Source organism: Trichoderma harzianum (genome assembly GCF_003025095.1).
Source record: "Trichoderma harzianum CBS 226.95 unplaced genomic scaffold M431scaffold_1, whole genome shotgun sequence".
NCBI lineage: Eukaryota > Fungi > Ascomycota > Sordariomycetes > Hypocreales > Hypocreaceae > Trichoderma > Trichoderma harzianum.
The window spans coordinates 84,021-102,036 of record NW_020209249.1 but is presented as its reverse complement, the minus strand read 5'-3'; the positions used below and the strand labels follow the sequence as shown (position 1 = coordinate 102,036).

At 46.7% G+C, this 18,016-nt stretch overlaps 7 protein-coding genes across 7 annotated transcripts; 5 read left to right on the top strand and 2 right to left on the bottom strand.

Moving 5' to 3' along the window:
• Positions 1-1,990: 1,990 nt before the first annotated feature.
• On the top strand, positions 1,991-2,824 carry M431DRAFT_12007 (hypothetical protein; the record flags this gene model as incomplete). Its single annotated transcript, XM_024912085.1, has 3 exons — positions 1,991-2,197; positions 2,284-2,535; positions 2,603-2,824. The coding sequence occupies 3 exons, from the start codon at positions 1,991-1,993 to the stop codon at positions 2,672-2,674; spliced, it is 531 nt and encodes a 176-aa protein (XP_024779587.1). The 3' UTR covers positions 2,675-2,824.
• Positions 2,825-4,075: 1,251 nt separating this feature from the next.
• Positions 4,076-4,905, top strand: M431DRAFT_502116 (hypothetical protein). Its single transcript, XM_024918097.1, has one exon. The coding sequence runs from the start codon at positions 4,111-4,113 to the stop codon at positions 4,741-4,743; it is 633 nt and encodes a 210-aa protein (XP_024779586.1). The 5' UTR covers positions 4,076-4,110; the 3' UTR covers positions 4,744-4,905.
• A 2,217-nt stretch (positions 4,906-7,122) lies between these two features.
• M431DRAFT_70707 (hypothetical protein) lies at positions 7,123-9,495 on the top strand (the record flags this gene model as incomplete). The annotated part of the gene is made up of 5 exons (XM_024921815.1): positions 7,123-7,930; positions 7,984-8,044; positions 8,121-8,601; positions 8,648-8,914; positions 8,980-9,495. 5 exons carry the CDS (start codon positions 7,123-7,125, stop codon positions 9,493-9,495), a joined length of 2,133 nt encoding a protein of 710 aa, XP_024779585.1.
• Positions 9,496-9,660: 165 nt separating this feature from the next.
• On the bottom strand, positions 9,661-11,226 carry M431DRAFT_71861 (hypothetical protein; the record flags this gene model as incomplete). The annotated part of the gene is made up of 1 exon (XM_024921959.1): positions 9,661-11,226. One exon carries the CDS (start codon positions 11,224-11,226, stop codon positions 9,661-9,663), a length of 1,566 nt encoding a protein of 521 aa, XP_024779584.1.
• Positions 11,227-12,007: 781 nt separating this feature from the next.
• On the bottom strand, positions 12,008-12,478 carry M431DRAFT_12003 (hypothetical protein; the record flags this gene model as incomplete). Its single annotated transcript, XM_024912084.1, has 4 exons — positions 12,008-12,068; positions 12,119-12,248; positions 12,313-12,399; positions 12,460-12,478. 4 exons carry the CDS (start codon positions 12,476-12,478, stop codon positions 12,008-12,010), a joined length of 297 nt encoding a protein of 98 aa, XP_024779583.1.
• Positions 12,479-13,174: 696 nt separating this feature from the next.
• On the top strand, positions 13,175-14,545 carry M431DRAFT_488697 (hypothetical protein; the record flags this gene model as incomplete). The annotated part of the gene is made up of 3 exons (XM_024916590.1): positions 13,175-13,375; positions 13,484-14,386; positions 14,438-14,545. The coding sequence occupies 3 exons, from the start codon at positions 13,175-13,177 to the stop codon at positions 14,543-14,545; spliced, it is 1,212 nt and encodes a 403-aa protein (XP_024779582.1).
• A 1,100-nt stretch (positions 14,546-15,645) lies between these two features.
• M431DRAFT_476453 (hypothetical protein) lies at positions 15,646-16,996 on the top strand (the record flags this gene model as incomplete). The annotated part of the gene is made up of 3 exons (XM_024915468.1): positions 15,646-15,690; positions 15,750-16,549; positions 16,603-16,996. 3 exons carry the CDS (start codon positions 15,646-15,648, stop codon positions 16,994-16,996), a joined length of 1,239 nt encoding a protein of 412 aa, XP_024779581.1.
• Between the last annotated feature and the right edge of the window lie 1,020 nt (positions 16,997-18,016).

Genomic DNA, 18,016 nt, shown 5'->3' with positions numbered 1-18,016 from the left:
ACTGTTATCCTTGGTGCATCCGCTAATGCTACCGTTGTAGGTGCAATCGCACCAGGTACCGCCAGCGCCCATACCACCAGGGACAGTGTGGCAGATAGGCCGACACTGACAACGACCACTTCCCGCCCTAGCCTCAAGGTTATCGACAGGAGAAGGCGCCGCAATAGCAAGGGCAGAGAGCCCAAGCATCGTAAGGGTAGAGATGATGGAAACGCGCATCTTGAAGGAAAGGATGATAAGTAGATGGATGGGAGTAAATAAGGATTGTTAAGATAAGGTGTGAGTTAGCCGGATCTATTTGTTGATGTCTATGATTTTGAGTGTTAGGTCGTTCTACATGAGGGAGTCTCTGGGAGGAACAGCAACCTCTTATATACTTTTCAAACTGAGCCTACCTATCCAGGTACTTCAGACTGATACTTTCGTCATCACTGATCAAGTGTTCCCGTTCTGGAGCCACCTTTGTCGAAAAGTACGAGATAATGAATCTCAACGTGACGTATTTTCTTCAGTATACGAAATGTCCAATGTCTTGCCAAGACCATTGTAGTAGTATTCCAAATCACGAGGAATCCCTTACGTGAGTACTAGGTAATAAGAAGCTGCAGTATCGAGTTCTGATATCTTCCGGGAGTATATTTCCGCCAGTTATACGCTGAAGGTTTAAAATGCCAAGAAAGTATTTCTTAGCTTGCAAGGATCATATGTGATTTCCATTCACCGAGTTTCTCTCTACGTCAAGATTAGGACTACTATAGAAGTAAATATAAATCGCACAGAATTGGTATTCCAATAGCAGGTATTGAGACAGGATTCTGTTGCAGACAAACCGAGTTCTGGTTATTCCCGGTGTTAAATTTCAGTCAGTTGTATACGTCAACTCTAAATCCTAAGAAGCAATCGTTCTTGTTTTGAGATGGTGAAATATATTTCCGTTTCGCAGCTGTAATCAAATAGTATTCGAAAGTGTGGGGGGGGGGAAGTCCCATTTGATGCCATCATCATAAGCACTAGTTTGCAGTACTAATTTACAGCTACTCCGAGTTATGGGGCAAATGGTCGGCAAAATTACATACCCAAACCGGAGAAGAACTCAGTACACCGAAACTCTCTACGCGCACAAACTAACAACGCTTGAGTTGTCACTTCAGTGCTCTTATTGCTATAACGTATGTGTATATTCACTCTGCGTTGTCGGTTTTTTCTATCTTGGCAGACCTCTTGGGAGGCTATGTCACGGCATACAAGCCGTAAGGGGACTGATCTGTTGATCTGCACTCCATCTAGTTAAGCGTCGGAAGGCAACTTAAACCTTATAAGCTTAAGATGATGCATGTCGATTCCATTCCCTATTCCCGCAGCAGCCGCTTCCACTAACATTCCGACCTTATCCATGATATTCCCAGCTACTAGACTCCCTATATCTCGTATTTTTTTTTCCATTTACCGACGGCCGTTTTGAACCTAATTAGTGTCGGAGAATCTACATCTTCTCATTCACTTCTGCAATCCCCATCGCACGGAAGCGGGACCTCGGGACAAGCCCGACAAGCCGTAAGCAATAGGGATACTGCTTTATAGTATATACCGTCTTTCCCCCATACTTGACCCTTCCCCTCCCTCTAATGGTAACCAGACACTACGCCTTGTTTGAACTGCCAGACGTAATGCAGAAATCTTTGGACATAGCTCATCATTCATCTGAGGATCAATGCCCTGACAATGAGGCCGGAGAGCCACTGCTCCCTGAGACCGCTAACGTAGTTTTCCAAAGAAATCAAACGAGTTGGCATTGCTTACTCGGTGTTTTCGGTGTTGGAATCCTAATTGTTGCGAACCTTATTGAAGCGCTCATTATACTACGAATTGTGAACAATACTAGTACCCAGCCAAGTGCCAAGTATCATCCTGATTGTGAGTTGAATCTCAGCAGTGAGCGCCAAATTGTACATAACACAAGAACAGATGTTTAATATTGGATCTAGTTCCCATGCAAGCACTCACTATAGAGCGGAACAGGACTTGGGAAGAGCTCTCCAACCCCTCCTCCGAATCTTTGTGGAACGCGGGTTTACCAGGCATCACCGGCTGGGTGCAGATTGAACACGCCCGAGACTATAACCTGCCACGGGGAATTCCTTCTCTGGGTAAATACGAAGTTTATATCACTACCTGGGGTCATCAGCACCATTGTCTAGTTCGTTGTCTAATCTCATTTAATCAGACTCTTCTTAGGCATACACCACTTATAACACAGCAAAGAACTGACGTATTAGTAAACAGAAGATCCTTCGTCGAGAATTTTCCAGCGTCGTACGCGGCGAAAGCCTCCTCATTAACTCGATGGCCAATGGTACAAAGACACCACAGAGCGAGGCAAGCGGCAAGCTACATCACTTAATGCATTGCTTTGACTATCTCCGCCAAACTATTGCCTGCGCTAGCGATTTAACGCTCGAGGGAATCAACAAAGAGTCTAACGACACATTTTTCGACATCGATGGGTACGGCGTAGAACACATGTGTAAGAGTCAGGTGTGTGGACGTCAACCGATGAGCTCCTGAATGACATCCCAGAAAGCACACTGCTAATTATTTACAGAATGCAATTGGGGAATGGCTTATTTCCCATGCGCCGGAGGAAGATGGCTTCCGGCAGAACATTGAGCTCTGAGAATCCCCCTCCTAGTTTAGTTACTCGATCCTACAGAGGAGCGTGTAGTTCTATTGTTCAGGTACATATGTGGAATGCTAGTTGGGGAAGGGTGACTCTCGAAGAGGTGATGTTGTACAATACAGCTTGCTTTCACCTACTAAATCTTCGAGTTACTGGCAGAGATATTTCTAGCTTAATGCTTAGCACTACCTTAACCGCAAGAACATGTTTTTTGTATACCGCAAGGAAATTCTTTTCTGAGAAAGCATCTGACACGAATACGGAAGTCGTATGTTAACGGTCTTTCAACGGTCCCCAGAAGCCACAAAAAGCTCCGTGAGCAAATTCCTGTTGAAATCCTTGAGTGGTCCACAAAAGAATATGTACTGCGGGCCCTTTATGCGGTTGAGTACGCCGTTTTCTCTTTGATAGATCATCTACTGGGCAGCCTAAAGGCCTATGCTGCGCCCAATACCACAGGTAACTTAGCCTACAGTATTGTACAGTTATATCCAACACTGTAGCTATCATCCCAATATATGAAGTAGCATATTTGGTAGAATTATTATTACCTTAGAGAGTGATTCTCAAGTATTTACAGTCAACTGTCATGGTTTTCATTTTATAGGGTAGATTAAAATACACTATAGCTGTAGCCTGGTGTAACTTTGCCAGTCGTATGCGCCGAACATCATTGAGAAACGTATTGGCTGCGATTACAGTATAAGAGAGACGAGCCTGGATAGTGAAGAGTCTGCAGTTATGGAAATTTCTGCGGTGTTCACCAATTTATACTGATAAGTATGGCAGAGCACTATAGTTTTTACATCACAGGCAAAACTTAACTATTAGTTGAAGCAAATCGTAAGACATTGAATCCGTCGTGCGGAATTTGCGTTTTTACGTTACTGCAGGATTCATAACCTTGTAATTATGGTTCGGAGGTTAACCGAAAGCTAATTAGTTGATGACAAACAACAGAACCAATTGACAACCGAGGTGTTGTTGGTTCTACCTTTTATAGTCTATGTGTCGGTGAGAGATTTGTTGGTCCTACTTTCTGTATGCACATGCTTCCTTTGGAGTCCCGCCTGCTTCTTTACAGGAACACATCTCCGAACCCCATGCAATATGCCGTAGATACAGTCCATCTTTTTTTTTATTTATTTATTTATTTATCAAACAGCTTTTTAAAAAACGTGTTCGAATAACATCTTGCTATTTGCTGGATTTGCGCAATTGGCCTCAAGAGGCAGTCTGTGATGATGTGGTATAACGCTGCTCTTCACGTATAAAAGCCTGTAACATGTCTCATCAACTTTTCTCAATATAGCACTCACTCAATACATCAAGATAGTGATCAGTTAAGCCTTCATTCGCAATGGTGCTATTCAAGCTCTTTTTTACTGCGGCCATGGCCGGCATTACAGCTGCGCTCTCCTTGAACGTACCCCATGATCTCCCAGACGGAACATACAAGGCTTATATCGACGACCAAGGGCGTGAAGTACACGAACTTGTCAGCTTGCCAGAAAATACTATCCAGGCAAAAATTAGTAATACCACCAAATGGGTCACCAACGAGCGCAAGCTGGAAGAAATCCACGCCTCCATGGTGGCCGCTAGGTCTCTCTCGTCTCTCGAAAAAACGCGGGAAAACTTATAGGTCCCAGGACTACGGGTTTGGGGTCGGCGTCCTCGAAATATGGTGCGGCTGCGGATACAACCTTAACCACGGCGACTGCGATGCCGCTGTTAATGAACTCAAGAGGCAGACGGGCGGCGGCCAGAGCATCGCCTTGGGCCTAGCTTTTTACGCTATCCGCGGCGGCGTTGTGGCCTTTTCTTGCGCTACATGGCCCGACTCCAATGACACTTACGGTGACCCCTTTGAGTGGGATGTTGAGGAGATTACGCTGTCTCTTGCTGCTATTACGAAGCTCTGCGGCTGGTACGTTGCTGGTACTGCCAACTACATGGATTGGGCTCCTACGGACTGGAATTCGCCTCTAATTGGTTATATGCAATACTTTAATGGCCTCGACTTTTGCAAGGCAGCAAATGGCGCTGCTGCTGGCAGTTGCTAAGAGAACTAAGCATGGATGGGATGCTTCGGACACTATTTAGACCATCGTAATAATCGACGCTGAATATGTAAGAGTTCCGAGACTGCCGATCAGCTAAAGCCACTACCCTTCATGAACTGAAGGAAACCCGTTAGCCTTTACTTATATAACATGAATACACGATTTATGCAGAATTATTTTGCTTGACTAACTTATTCTTACCCAAGTACATTGTATTCGTACTCTTCTAGCGCTTCATTTAAATGGCGCATGACTCCAATAACAGCCATGCCCGTTGCCCATAGGCACGGAAATCCTTCTCCGCGCGTTGAACTGTACGAAACATAAGAACTCTCCGAAATCTGATGACCGGGATATTGGATCTGCACCTCCACACTCTGCGCAAATCCATGAAGTGCCGTTATTTGTCCAGCTACTATAGAAATGGAGCTGGGTGCACGACACATGAGAGCTAAAAATGTCCTAATTAGATAAAGCTTGCGCTTCTTGGTGATGCATTAACAATCGTCTGCATCATCTACAGAAAGTCGGTAGACCTATTCACTCATGTCAGGGAAATACAATTTTCAATGAGCCGTACTTGGCATACTGGAATACTCCGTACAATGGCTGGTAAGGCAGGCTTCATGTACCGTTCTGGCATTCGGCCAATCAAAACGTGGGAAAACACAGTGTACATTCCTGGCCCGCTAAAATACGTGCAAGAATAAGTCCCCTGCACTTCATGTGTACTTTCAAGTACTTTGGACCTAACCGCATCCCATGTGTGATAGGCGATTTGAACGCCTAGCTAGTTATGGATCAGGTCTGCCAAGGTACCTCGATGCTGACAAAGAAAGTACAAAAACAATTGCCTCACCACCTTCAATGAGATGGCGAGAATTGAATCTGAGTAGGAGAATCACAGGGAGCAGCCTGAAATTGACTCGAGAAAACAAACCCTCAATTATAAGGGGGTAGAGCTCCGTGGTGTAAACACCAGTTGCGCCAAGTCGTGGGTAAGAGGGGATATTTCAGGAAGATGATGACCGAAGTAGCCGAACCGAAGATCCGACGGTTGGAGGCGGCAAGTGGATCTGGGAAGGATAATAGCAGGCCTTGTTTGAGAGAGTACAGAGGTACGGCTGCAACAATTCCAAATAAAAACAACCCTAGGAAATTGTTGTTCAGCAGGAGTAAAAGTAGACTTGATGACGCTTTTACAATCTCAAATCGGGAGATTTAATTGTCGTTGCTTAGACAACATTGTGACTCAGATTCCACTTTCACATTGACATGTCAAAGACAACCGACGTAGGCAATGTGGGCTTCATTTACACACTCAACTTGTCCGACTGCCAGGCACCTCAAAGATGAGCCTGCTTTTGCGACGCCGACAAAGACCAAATGAGTCAAAGAACGCGTCAGTTAGTCGGAGCTCGGGGAGCCATAAGAGAACATTGCCACGTCGACCGAGCAAAATTAGCAACCTTGTCAGCTCAGTTGTTACGCTGGAGTCATAAATGCTTCTCGTTGCACAAGTAGGTAATCATATAAAACAGATCCATATAACTGCACTTTATTGGAAGAAGATCTGGAAGAAGAGCTACCCAACCTCCATAACTGCTCTCCTAGACACCAAAGCTAATGCAAATAGCACAAGTGGTGTGGAGGGACGGAATTCATAATTGAGACTATCGGGTAGCCACTTCGATTCAGACCGATTCAGACCGCACCACACAGTCTCCTGAACCATCTTGGGCTAGTTTACCCCGACTTTTGTCGAGATCTAATTGATGTACACGTGATTGATCTCCGAAACATGGTACTTTATTAGCCAAGCTCTCCACGGCTTCTACAGACGCTCAACTGGGTTCAAAACTGAACCTACAAGTCATTTACAATGTCGGCTCCAAGCCCTACAGGAGACATGCCTGCTTCCAACGTTGGTCGTCATTATTTCAAGAGAGCCTATCAAGCGTGCATTAACTGCCGCCGCCGAAAAGTGAAATGCATCATGGAATGCAATGGTCAAGGGCTTTTACAGGCATCTTGCACAAGGTGCAGGAGAGAACTACGCCATTGCACATTTAGTGCGGAAAGGAATTCGCAGACCAACCATCATGACGCCGGTGATGCGCAAAGAACTGTAAATGTTATTGAAGGTATTGCAACCTAGTGCTCATCTGAGGGAAAAAAGACTTTCATTATGTGTTGACATTGACGCGTAATAGAATTGTCGGCCCATCCAGATGAGGTGACGAGGCAAAGACCAAGGCATCAGCCAATGCCTGCATCACCTGAAAACTCCATTCATGCACAATCTTGTGAAGAATCCACTGGTATAGACTATTTTGCGATCCTTTTTGCATTTTTACCAAGCCATTGTCAAGTTAACGAATGGAAGTGTCGGATGGATCACGCAAACGCCGGCGTATAATCCCTAGCAGAACAGTCTTCAATACGGTGGACATTGAATCGCCGGCGCATGAGAGAGAAGATCAACACTCTGCAACCAGTCGCTCTACCCAAGAAAGTGGCCTTCCTCCTATTGGCACTGCGCGTGAACAGAATTTGAGGCTTGAAACACACATTCATCCGAACAACAGCAGTTCAAGAGTGCCAGTTCCGACAGAGAGGATAAGAAGCGGAAATGCCAGTTCTACGCAACATGCCACCACATCGGAGCCCTGGCTGTCACTCCGTCATCCACTCTCACCTTCATCCCCGGATACCGTACGCCATTGGAGCTCGTGGCATTTTGTAAAGACTGGTCTGATCACTGCACAAGAAGCAGTCACGTACATTGATCTATTTTTCCGCAATATGAATACGCTATCGCCAATCCTCCACTCCTTCTACAGCGATCACACCAAGCACGGTGACCTCATCTCTCGAGAACCTGTGCTTTGCTGTGCTATAATTGCGTTATCAGCTCGGTATCATATATTGGATGTGGACGGGGCTGTTACACGGTGTTTTTACATCCACGATCGCCTGTGGGAACACTGCCAAATATTGTTTCAACGCTTGGTCTGGAAGCAACGGCGAGCGGTCAATGACCAGATGGCTCACCTTGGTACAATCGAGACCTTTTTGTTAGCTGCGGAATGGCACCCCCGCTGTGTCCATCTTCCCATTGAGACTGACTACTGGCAGCCAGAGATGGCTCTCTCTGATGAAGAGCAGACAACTTCTCTTAGCAAAGGTGCGGAATATCCCTCTCAAGTTAAGTTTGTCACTTCGACTAACGGCATCAAGTGCCGAACAAGTGGCTTCGGGAAGTGGAGGAAGCCGCTCACAGATCAGATCGCATGTCTTGGTTAGCAAAATTCCCCTCTGCATCTCATCGACGATATCTGTTGATCGTGCGATTCAACAGCTCACTCGCTATTTAGGATGCTCCTTGGAAATGCGTTATCTCTGAGTCACGAACTCGATATCTTCTCAGATGAAGATGACGTCCCAGCAGATATGCTTGACTCAGCGTCTGAACTGTCATTCGCAAATTTCCTTCGTCTCCGGCGCCACCGAGTGGGCAAACTCCTCTTTGTATATATAAGCCAACTTGCGTCACGAATTGGCTGCTCTTTGCCGCGAACGCCGTTTCACGACAGTGTGCTGTCCTCATTAAAACCCCCCGAATCCAAGTTGGACAATGAGTGGCACGAGTACATGACTTCCTGGATAGAACTCAGCCGACTAATAAGGACATCATCCGACTTTCTCTTTCCCTCGAAGAAAGTGACTCAGGAGCTCGTACGAAGCGGTCGGTATGCAGCCTTTCTAGGGCATTTTCGCCCACTACTTTCTCAATGGTTTGACAAGTTCAAGAGGCGTATAGGTAAGACAGATTCTTTTCGAACTATTGCTTATATCGTAACACAGAGACTGATATGTAGCAGACAACGCCACTTGCTGGCAGCTCATCCTAGTCGACTATCATTTTGTGCGCGTCTACATCAACTCCGTGGCGTTGCAAGCCGTTGCGGGACGACTGTCTAAAGACGACGGGCGAGTAAGAAATCCACATCTTATGGATAACCAGGATTCCGACTTTGTTCGTGAAGTCATCGATGCAAGTAGTAGAGTCCTAGAGATGGTGATTGAGCTATCTCGAGATGGCAACTTAAAATATCTGCCTGTCCGCATATTCATTAGGGTCGCTTCTGCCTCGATGTATTTGATCAATGTTTGTTACATCTTCCAATCATGCGGTGAGTTTTCGATTACTTAGGCTGATTCTTTATTTTACAGGCCCTAGCGCTGGGTGTACGTGGTAACGAGTTGGACCGGTTGTTGGGTTTGTTAGATCGTACAGTTGAAGCGCTCTGCCTGAACGCCGTCGACGATGTGCATCTCGGCTTTCGATATGCTGTATTATTGAAAGAAAACACAAAGGGCCTCAGAGAACGGTTTATCCGTGTTGATCCCCCGCCTATGCAGGCGCCATTCTCCTTTGACGATGCAAATGCATTCCTCGGCAACCCCACAGGTATCATCGACACCGAGGATGCGCAACAAAATGTTCAAACAGATATAGCAGGCCACGAAGCTAATATAGGGCCGACTTTCTTGATGTCTACTCCAGAATCTGGACAGGAAATGCTGAGCGTAAGCTCTATGCCGGACCAATTCCCGATGGCAGGCGACTTTTCCCGGGACGAGTGGTTTGCCTTACCATTCTCCGAGGCCGAGCTTGGGAAGCCCTTTATGTCATACTTTTTTGGCATTGAGCCTGGAGACGAAAGATTCTTTTGGGACATTGCCTAGGTGATGTATTAAGCGGACATCCCTGAGTTCCTAGGCGAATAGACTTTATCGCAGGCTCTTCATCCACGAATAGAAGATACTGTTTAATGTATATCATCAGAAGTAGTTTTATGTTTGCTGTGATAATGAAACTCATGTAGTGTCCTGTATTTTCACTACGTAGGTTCAATCCCTTGCTTGGTCACGCAAAGAACTGAGGATACTGACCACCCTGTCCACGTCCCACTGTTTTGCTTCCATCTTATCCCCAATGACTGTCAGCTTCATGTCCCTCGTATCGCAACGAGGCCATGCAGAACCATCCGAAAACTGAGGTATTCCAGTTTGAGCAAAAGTCACCCAGGCATTCTGAACATCGTTCGCAATTTGTTCGTCAACCGCATCGAAGTATTTGTCCATAGGGCATGGTCCGATATCAGCGGCTAATGCCTTTCTGCCAAACCATGGCTTCAAAACTCCATTGCGTGACACGTTACCGAAGATATAAGGTATCTCGGCGCCATGGTAGGCAAGCATACCCGAGCGACGGGTAGCAGGGGAAATGCGAGAAAATATGTAGAAGAAGGTCTTACGGTTCAATGCAGAGAATCTGTGGTAAGTAGCCTTTGCTGGCTCCGTCCAGATAGCCGCGGTGCACAATTCTGTGAGCGCTTCGTACGGACTGAACTTGCCATTGCTGAAATGACTCATCATCTCATGGTCGCCGCCGCGTGCTAGGACTTTGAACATATTGGCCAGAGTGTCGACGGTATATATCTCTGACGGGTCTTGACCAGGAGCTGTATGAAGACCTGTTGGACGCCAGAAAGCCCGGGCTTCATGCTGCGTGCATCCAAATAACACTGGAACCTGTTCATTCCAGCCGGAGAATTCTCTCATCACAACCTCGTCATCGGGCACCGGATACCATACCAGATTTGCCGGAGAGTGAAGGTATCCAGGAGGTGGTCGAGTCCCACATAATGTCAATGAAGTGACTCGAATCTGCTCTGTAGGGATACGACGGAGGACATCCAGATCTCGACTACCCAGGAGATTAAAGAATTTTTCGCTCGTGTTGTTGACACGCTCCGAGTCTGGTGACGGTGTAGCAGCGTAATCCTCAAACCCAGCACTCTGGATGATTGCACGATGAAACAGTCCGCGAGCGGCCGGCGTACATAGCAAAGTCCGGACTGCGACTGCTCCAGCGGACTGGCCAAATACAGTGACATTCTGAGGATTTCCGCCAAACATTTGAACGTTCTCTGATACCCATTTCAAAGCGGCAACCCAGTCTGAGACGGCAAAATTGCCGCCAGCTTCTGGGTGGCGCAGAAACCCAAATGCGCCGAGACGATAGTTGACAGATACAACAACCACGCCGCGACGTGCTAGATTTTGGCCAGAATAAACATCCATCGAGGAAGATCCATTCAGGAAACCACCGCCGTGAATCCAGACCATGACAGGTTGCTGTGCGGACTGATCCAAATTCCCACTCCAGATGTTCAGATACAGACAGTCCTCACTGGACTCGGCACCAAGTTCAGCTCCAGTTTCAACAATCTGAATTGCCGCCTTTCCGAAGCGAGTTCCATCCCGGATACCCTCCCAGGCCGGTGGGGAGGAAGCGGGTCGCCAGCGGCGGTCGCCCGTGGGCGGTTCGCTGTACGGAAGACCCAAGAATGAATAGATGCCATCTTGTACAGATCCTTCAACGGCGCCTTGCTTTATGCGAACGGTAGCCATTTGATTCTGAAGGAATTGTAGCCTGCAGAATGAATGTTCAACTAAGACACTGTAGGAGAAATAGGCTTCACAACGAGGGAGGATGGAGGTGGGTTTATAGGCGCTGGAATTGCGGTGACCCACCATCCGGTCTTAACCCACCATAGCCGGCGGTGTTGAACGTTCTGATACTCTCGCTCCGTCGATTTTTCATTGTTCAATGGCCTTTCAGCGGTGTTTTGCTAGAGTGACGAGGGAAACTAAGTGCCATTGCACTGGTTGTTCGGTTCATCTGCCTTTTCAACTGTTCTGAATTGTTGCTGGTCTGATCCTTGTCGCGGACAGTGAAGAAATATGCTCCGTGCGTTTTTCATCCTCCGCTTCCGGAGTCCGATATTTTAGGATCATTAAGAAACCCATTGGTACGTTCCCTCCCACTCTTGCGTTCAGTTCACACTTGATCCTCGAGCAGTTTCATTTCTACTTTTCTTAGCTTTTTTAATCAGCTACTGACAAAAGACTGTCCGGCCAGTTGGCGATTTATTGGTCTAAATAGTTACAATACGGTAGCGTGCTAGTCCCGAAGCTGGCGGCCGGGCTTACTCGCTTGCGTCACCACAGTATTGGCTGGTCAGTGAAGTATGATATCAACCTCAAATTATAAGCCCATCGAAAGTTTCGTATCCATTGAATGGTGCTGCATAATTTTACATAGTATCCTTCCACCAAGCGCGCCTGATTTGGGATAAATAAATGGGCATCGTCCGTGGCACGTCTCCGGTCCCGCGCCAATAGCACATGTTTAGAAAGCCAGATTGAATGCAAGGCTGTCCTCTGTAATCTGTTCGCGCAACTCATGTAGCCTTCAATACGTAAGTAGTCATCCAACATATCTGCAGTATCTTTTGCTAACCTGAGATGACGTGCATCCTTTGCGAACGATGCAAGATGTTCCGGGGTCTCCACCTGGAGGATGATACCCATATCGTATCCTTTAGTTCTCTGCATATCGAGAGCTGGGCCTATTTCTAGAGACAAGACTCCTGCAGAAACCAATTGATTAGATAGCCCCACTGAGATATTGATTGTTCCAGCTCATGGCCTTACCTGGAACCTTTCGTCCCTCTTCCTTGGATTCATTTATAAATTGTTCAACCTGAGCTTCCGAAACATCTTTCTTCAGTTTAAATAAAACTAAATCATCAAGTGGAATTAGCAAAGTGCAATGTCAGTCATACTTGAAAGGAGATATACCAATACGATAGGCCGGCATGATGTAGTTCGCTTTGGCTTTGTATGAATATGAATGCTGTAAGAATCCAACGAGAGAAGACTACTATTGTTGTGTAAGACTCGCCTTTTTAAATATGAGGCCTGGGATGCCACGGCTTACACTGTACGGGAATTGGCGGGGCATTATGACTGGGAACCCGGCTGTTCGCGGGAGAGATGACGTTCTGATGGTCTCGAACGACCGACTCGATTTATTTACAGGTGCCGCATTATATGCCGGATTGACTTAAAATCACCACCTTCAACGGTAAAATGGCCTTAGCTTCAAGAAAGGAATAGAAAGCAATTGGGTGACAAATGATAGAAATTCTTCTTACTTAACGAACCGATGATTCCCTAGTTCAGCATAACTTCCGTTCCTAGCCCGGAATATCCAGGATAATTTGTATGGTCGCTACCAAATTCGCGAAGTCAAATACAACCCCTGTGACTGAGATCGGTGCCGTCGTGATCCGCTTGTTTCCACTCACACATCAGGAAATTTATTGACATTGAGTAAACTTCTGGCACTCTAGTAAACCCATAATACGCATACAAATCTGGGACCAGACCTCAAAAAAAGCGGTTTTAAATATCAGGGTGCCCACAAGGTCAGGGTCAGAAAGTTGCTGGATATACTCCGTTTGTTAGGTATCAGAACATTGTTAAGTGGTTATTAGATTGCAAGGTCAGAATGATGGACTACCAGGATCGACAGAAATCTATTTACGAGGAGGGCATGTTGTTCAGTCGCCTCCCACTGGTGACTACAGATCCAACAAAATTAGAGGAACAGGCCAGACAATGCATGACTTCTCGAAGCTTCGACTTCGTTTCAGGCGGCGCTGGCGAGAGGTCAACAATGGTAGCAAATCGGCTAGCTTTTCGACAGTGGAAGGTGAGTATCATAATGCCGGTACTATGTAGTACGGCGTACTAGATTCAAGTGAAACGGAACAGACTACCTCATCTTACTCTTTAATCCACTCCGACTGACCACTAATAGATCATCCCGCGAATGTTGTGCCAAACGACTCATCGAGACTTAGGCGTCAATTTATTTGATCGTTTATACAAAAGTCCTGTTATTATGGCTCCGATTGGAGTACAAGCAATCTATCACAATGATAAAGAGCTCGGCAGTGCAGAAATCGCAGCGTCACTAGGCATTCCGTATATCCACAGCACCGCCGCGACTAGCAGTATTGAAGAAGTTGCTTCCGCGAATGGATCAGGGCATCGCTGGTTCCAGCTTTACTGGCCGAAGGATAATGAACTGACCAAGTCTCTGCTGTCTAGAGCAAAGCAAAATGGCTACGAAGTGCTAGTTGTGACTCTGGATACTTGGACCTTGGCATGGCGCCCATCTGATCTCGACAATGGATATGTCCCTTTCATGAAAGGCGTGGGAACACAGAATGGATTTTCGGATCCTGTATTTCAGGAAAAGTATCGACAGGCTGCTGGCAAAGAAATTGAAGAGGATGTGGTGGCCGCAGCCAGCGCGTGGAATGCCGACCTCTTTTCTAGTCAAGGCGACAGGCACAGTTGGGAAGACATATTATTTTTGCGCAGCCACTGGGACGGGCCAATTGTTCTAAAGGGCATTCAACATGTGGATGATGCATTGATGGCCGTTCGTTCTGGTGTTCAGGGCATTGTGGTCAGCAATCATGGAGGACGACAGGTAGATGGTGCCATCGCAAGCTTAGAAGTTCTCCCCGAAATCGTCGACGCAGTTGGGGATAAGCTTGCTGTTCTTTTCGACAGTGGAATTCGAACGGGATCTGATATTGTGAAAGCTTTATGCCTTGGTGCCAAAGCAGTGCTTGTTGGACGGCCCTGGGTTTATGGGCTTGGCATTGCAGGCAAGCAAGGGGCACAAGATGTTTTACTCGGTCTTCTCGCGGTAAGTGACCAACCACAACCTGCCAGCAATACCAGTGTTAATGTTTCTCAGGATCTCGATCTTACGTTGGGCCTAGCCGGTCTACAAGGAGTTCAAGATTGCAAGAGAGATATTCTTCGAAAAGTGGCTTATGGTGGCGATGTACATTCGGCGTATTAAATAGCAGCTGCTCACTTCTGTGCAGTCTGATGTCAGGGCAAATCTTGCCAGTCTGGGCAGCGCTGTTGGATTGGAAGCTATGTACATGTACCTACGAGGCGAGGGCCTTTTTTGGTGGGAGGTTTAATAGTGGTAGTAGACATCAGCGACTGTGAGAGTCATAAGGTGATGGGAATAGTGATGCGCTTCCAAAACTGTGTTTGCTTGTAGTATGCGTAATGCAGCTATCTTCAGCTGAATCCATGGGTCTCTTACGGAATTCCCTGTAGGTGCTTTTTATTCAATTTGCGCTCGCTGTTACCTGCTGAAAATAACCACCCGACAAGCTTCAATATCTTATCGGACAGCCTTGGAGCTCATCCAGGTTATCAAAACCACCGCCAGCGCTAAGTACGTACCCTCGCGATACAGCGCAGTACAGCACCCAGGCCTTATCGGCACAGCGCTGTCATTCAGATAGCATACATGTACATGTAGAATACACGTAGCCCAGCGGTCCGGAGAAATAACTGCACGAAAATTGATTAAATGATTTCTCGCTCATTCAAATCACCCAAGTGACTGTTTTTTCACCAGCTTGCGATGCATCAGAACGAGGGATTGCAAGCTTCCATTCGCTTTTTGCATTGCAGCCGGCTGCGCCAATCGGCTGGAACGGCAATGGGCTTTACAAAGAACATGAATGCATTGGCAAATCTCCAGAGTCAATGCAGTTCATAAACCTTGTACAGGTAGCATGAGATCCTCTACACTAACTCTGCATTAAAAGACCAATACACATTGCTCTCAGTCAGTTCTCCATCCCGTCTCGTGCCGAGCTTTGGCCAGCTCCATCACTAGTGGGCTTGCCCCCAGACGGATAACAACGGGGACTGGGGATGGTGTATCCCGAAGTCAATCCCATGGAGGTAGCATCCGGCTGATGGAAACAGACGGGACTGGATGCTGAAGAAATGTACGTGTGCTCAAGCTAGGCGTTCCAATATATTAGCTACAGCTCAACGAATTCTATCTTCGACTGAGTTTTGACTAATATCACATTACTTTGAACCATTGTACTTGCTACCATATTTGCAAACGTCAATCCCCAACTTCAAACAATGTCGGAAATACCGTATTTAGCGATTGTTGGGGGAGGAATTGCGGTAAGACAACGAGGGTTGCTGTAATCATTGTTTGGCACAACTAACAAGCAGTCATATAGGGACCTGCGCTAGCCCTCAGTCTGAAGAAACATCACGGCATTTCTTCCACTGTATACGAACTTCAACCCAAGCACGACGTGCGAGGAGTCAACATCACTCTTGCACCCAACGCTGTGCGTGTCCTACAGCATGTGGGAGTCTATGACACTGTCCGCACCCAAGGCTACAGCTACGAAGACCTTCATATGAGTAACGCCAGATCTCAGGCCCTTGGAACATTACTGCAGGGAAGTCCAAAACACTATAACTTTTCTAGCCTAAGAGTACATCGAGCCATCGTCCAGAAAGCGCTCTTGGACGAATTAAAAGCACAAGGAATTCCAGTTGTTTTTGGCAAGAAGCTGGTTCAATTACGCGAAGATAAAGAGTTTGTCGAGTTGGAGTTCGCCGATGGAACTAAAGCAAGGGCTTCTTTTGTCATAGGAGCCGATGGCGTGCACTCAAGGGTTCGGGATGCCATCATGGACACCGAAACAAGCTATAGTGGATTCATGGGCATCATCGGTATGGGCGTCAAGCGCGAATCTCTTCACAAGTCGGCGGCCCAGACGCCACTACCGAGTTTCATATTCGGGGGCAGAGGTTTTGTCGCCGTCATGCCATCCGATTATAAGGGGACTGTAGTTGACTTTTTTTCGACTATGCCTTATCCTGCTCGATCGAGAAAAGAGTGGGATGAGCTTGCTAGCGACAAGACAAAAGTGCAAGAAATCCTCCAACAGAGATTCGGCGACCAGTGGCCTAAATTCATTTGCGACATTACCATGGAGTATAACAAAGAGGGCTTGAGCCTGCTGCCGTGAGTACTTTACGCATAGAGCATTGAAAATTTGCATTCTGACATGATGATAGCTTTTTCGAAGTTCCACCTCTGGAGCGCTGGACGAGTATCAAGCGACGAGTAGTCTTAATCGGTGACTCTGCTCATGCCTTTACACCTCAGGGTGGACAAGGTGCAGCGATGGGCCTTGAAGATGCTGAGACACTTTCGCATACCTTGGCGCATCCAGATTTTGCATCAGACTACATGCGCCTCCTAGCCGCCTGGGAACGTCACCGGAGTGATCGACTGCGTCTCGTCAAAGACTTTACTGATTTGAACGGACGATTGCGAACACCGGACACTGCCATCGTTCAATGGATCAAAGAGATGCTTATCTGGGGTCGCTTCAAGTGGACAGGTCAATTGGGAAACTTGCAATGGCTGCATGGATACAACGCTGAAGACATTGTCCGCGTTTTCTAGCTCATATCGTCATAACAGTTTTCGAACATCTCTTTGTATACAGAATCAATTGCCTCTATGGAAAGCAATCATAATTTTTAGATTGAAATAAACTCGACCAATGAAGATCTTTTGCAAAATTGTCTTTCCAAACTTATACACTTTTTTCTCCCGTAGAACGAAGCCTTGTCGCATCGTAGATACATACAGACTACTCGCAAGCTAGGCGGTAGCAACAAGCTAGTCTAGTGACAAATAAACTCTCAATCGTCAAGAATCTAGAACAGCAAAATAGGGCGGCTATAGCCATCTTTTTTCCAACACTGCAATGACCACAGAATGAAGAATGATAACAACACTAGAAATCGCAGACATCAACAGAGGGCCACACTTAGCACAGCAGAATGTTGCGGCGTTGTGTTATCACTACTACCGTCACTGCTTGACCAGGAAATAGTGGTGCATTGCAAGTCTAGCAGATTGACTAGGCTTGCAAACAATTGTAAGGTGTTTTCGTTTTGCAAAGGTTGCAAAATCTGCGAGGTTGCAGCTTGACGAGATTCGGCGATAACTTCTGGTTGGCTCGTTTAAAGATATGGAAATGTACTCCTCATTGCATTACAGCTACAGCGCACTATCTTGTACCTGTCCCCCGCCTCAATCTATCCAGCCAACCCAGCAAGTCTGCCAAACTCCCTCCAGTATAGCAGCGTGCGGCAAGATCTGCTGCATTGCACGCACTGATTGACTGACTGACCCTGTGGTTGAAATAGAGATGAAGGAAATTCGCGAAGGCCTCCAGCTGCTGGTGCCTGCTGGTGCCTGAGGCTGCCGGGAAAGATACAGCAGAGTGTACAAATAGACGGGCTGTACGCGAGCTTGGTGAAAGCAGAAGAGATAGATGTAGATCCAACAGCAAATAATATGGAGAATACATCTGGTTTGCAACGTTTGCAACATCTGCAAGCTTAGGGACCGAATTGCAAGTCTTTCGGTCACCCAGCAAGCCTACATGTAGCCATTAAGATAAGGTACATATAG

Coding starts and splice junctions, on each gene's coding strand:
- M431DRAFT_502116 (XM_024918097.1), top strand. CDS start 4,111: ATGATCTCCCAGACGGAACATACAAGGCTTATATCGACGACCAAGGGC.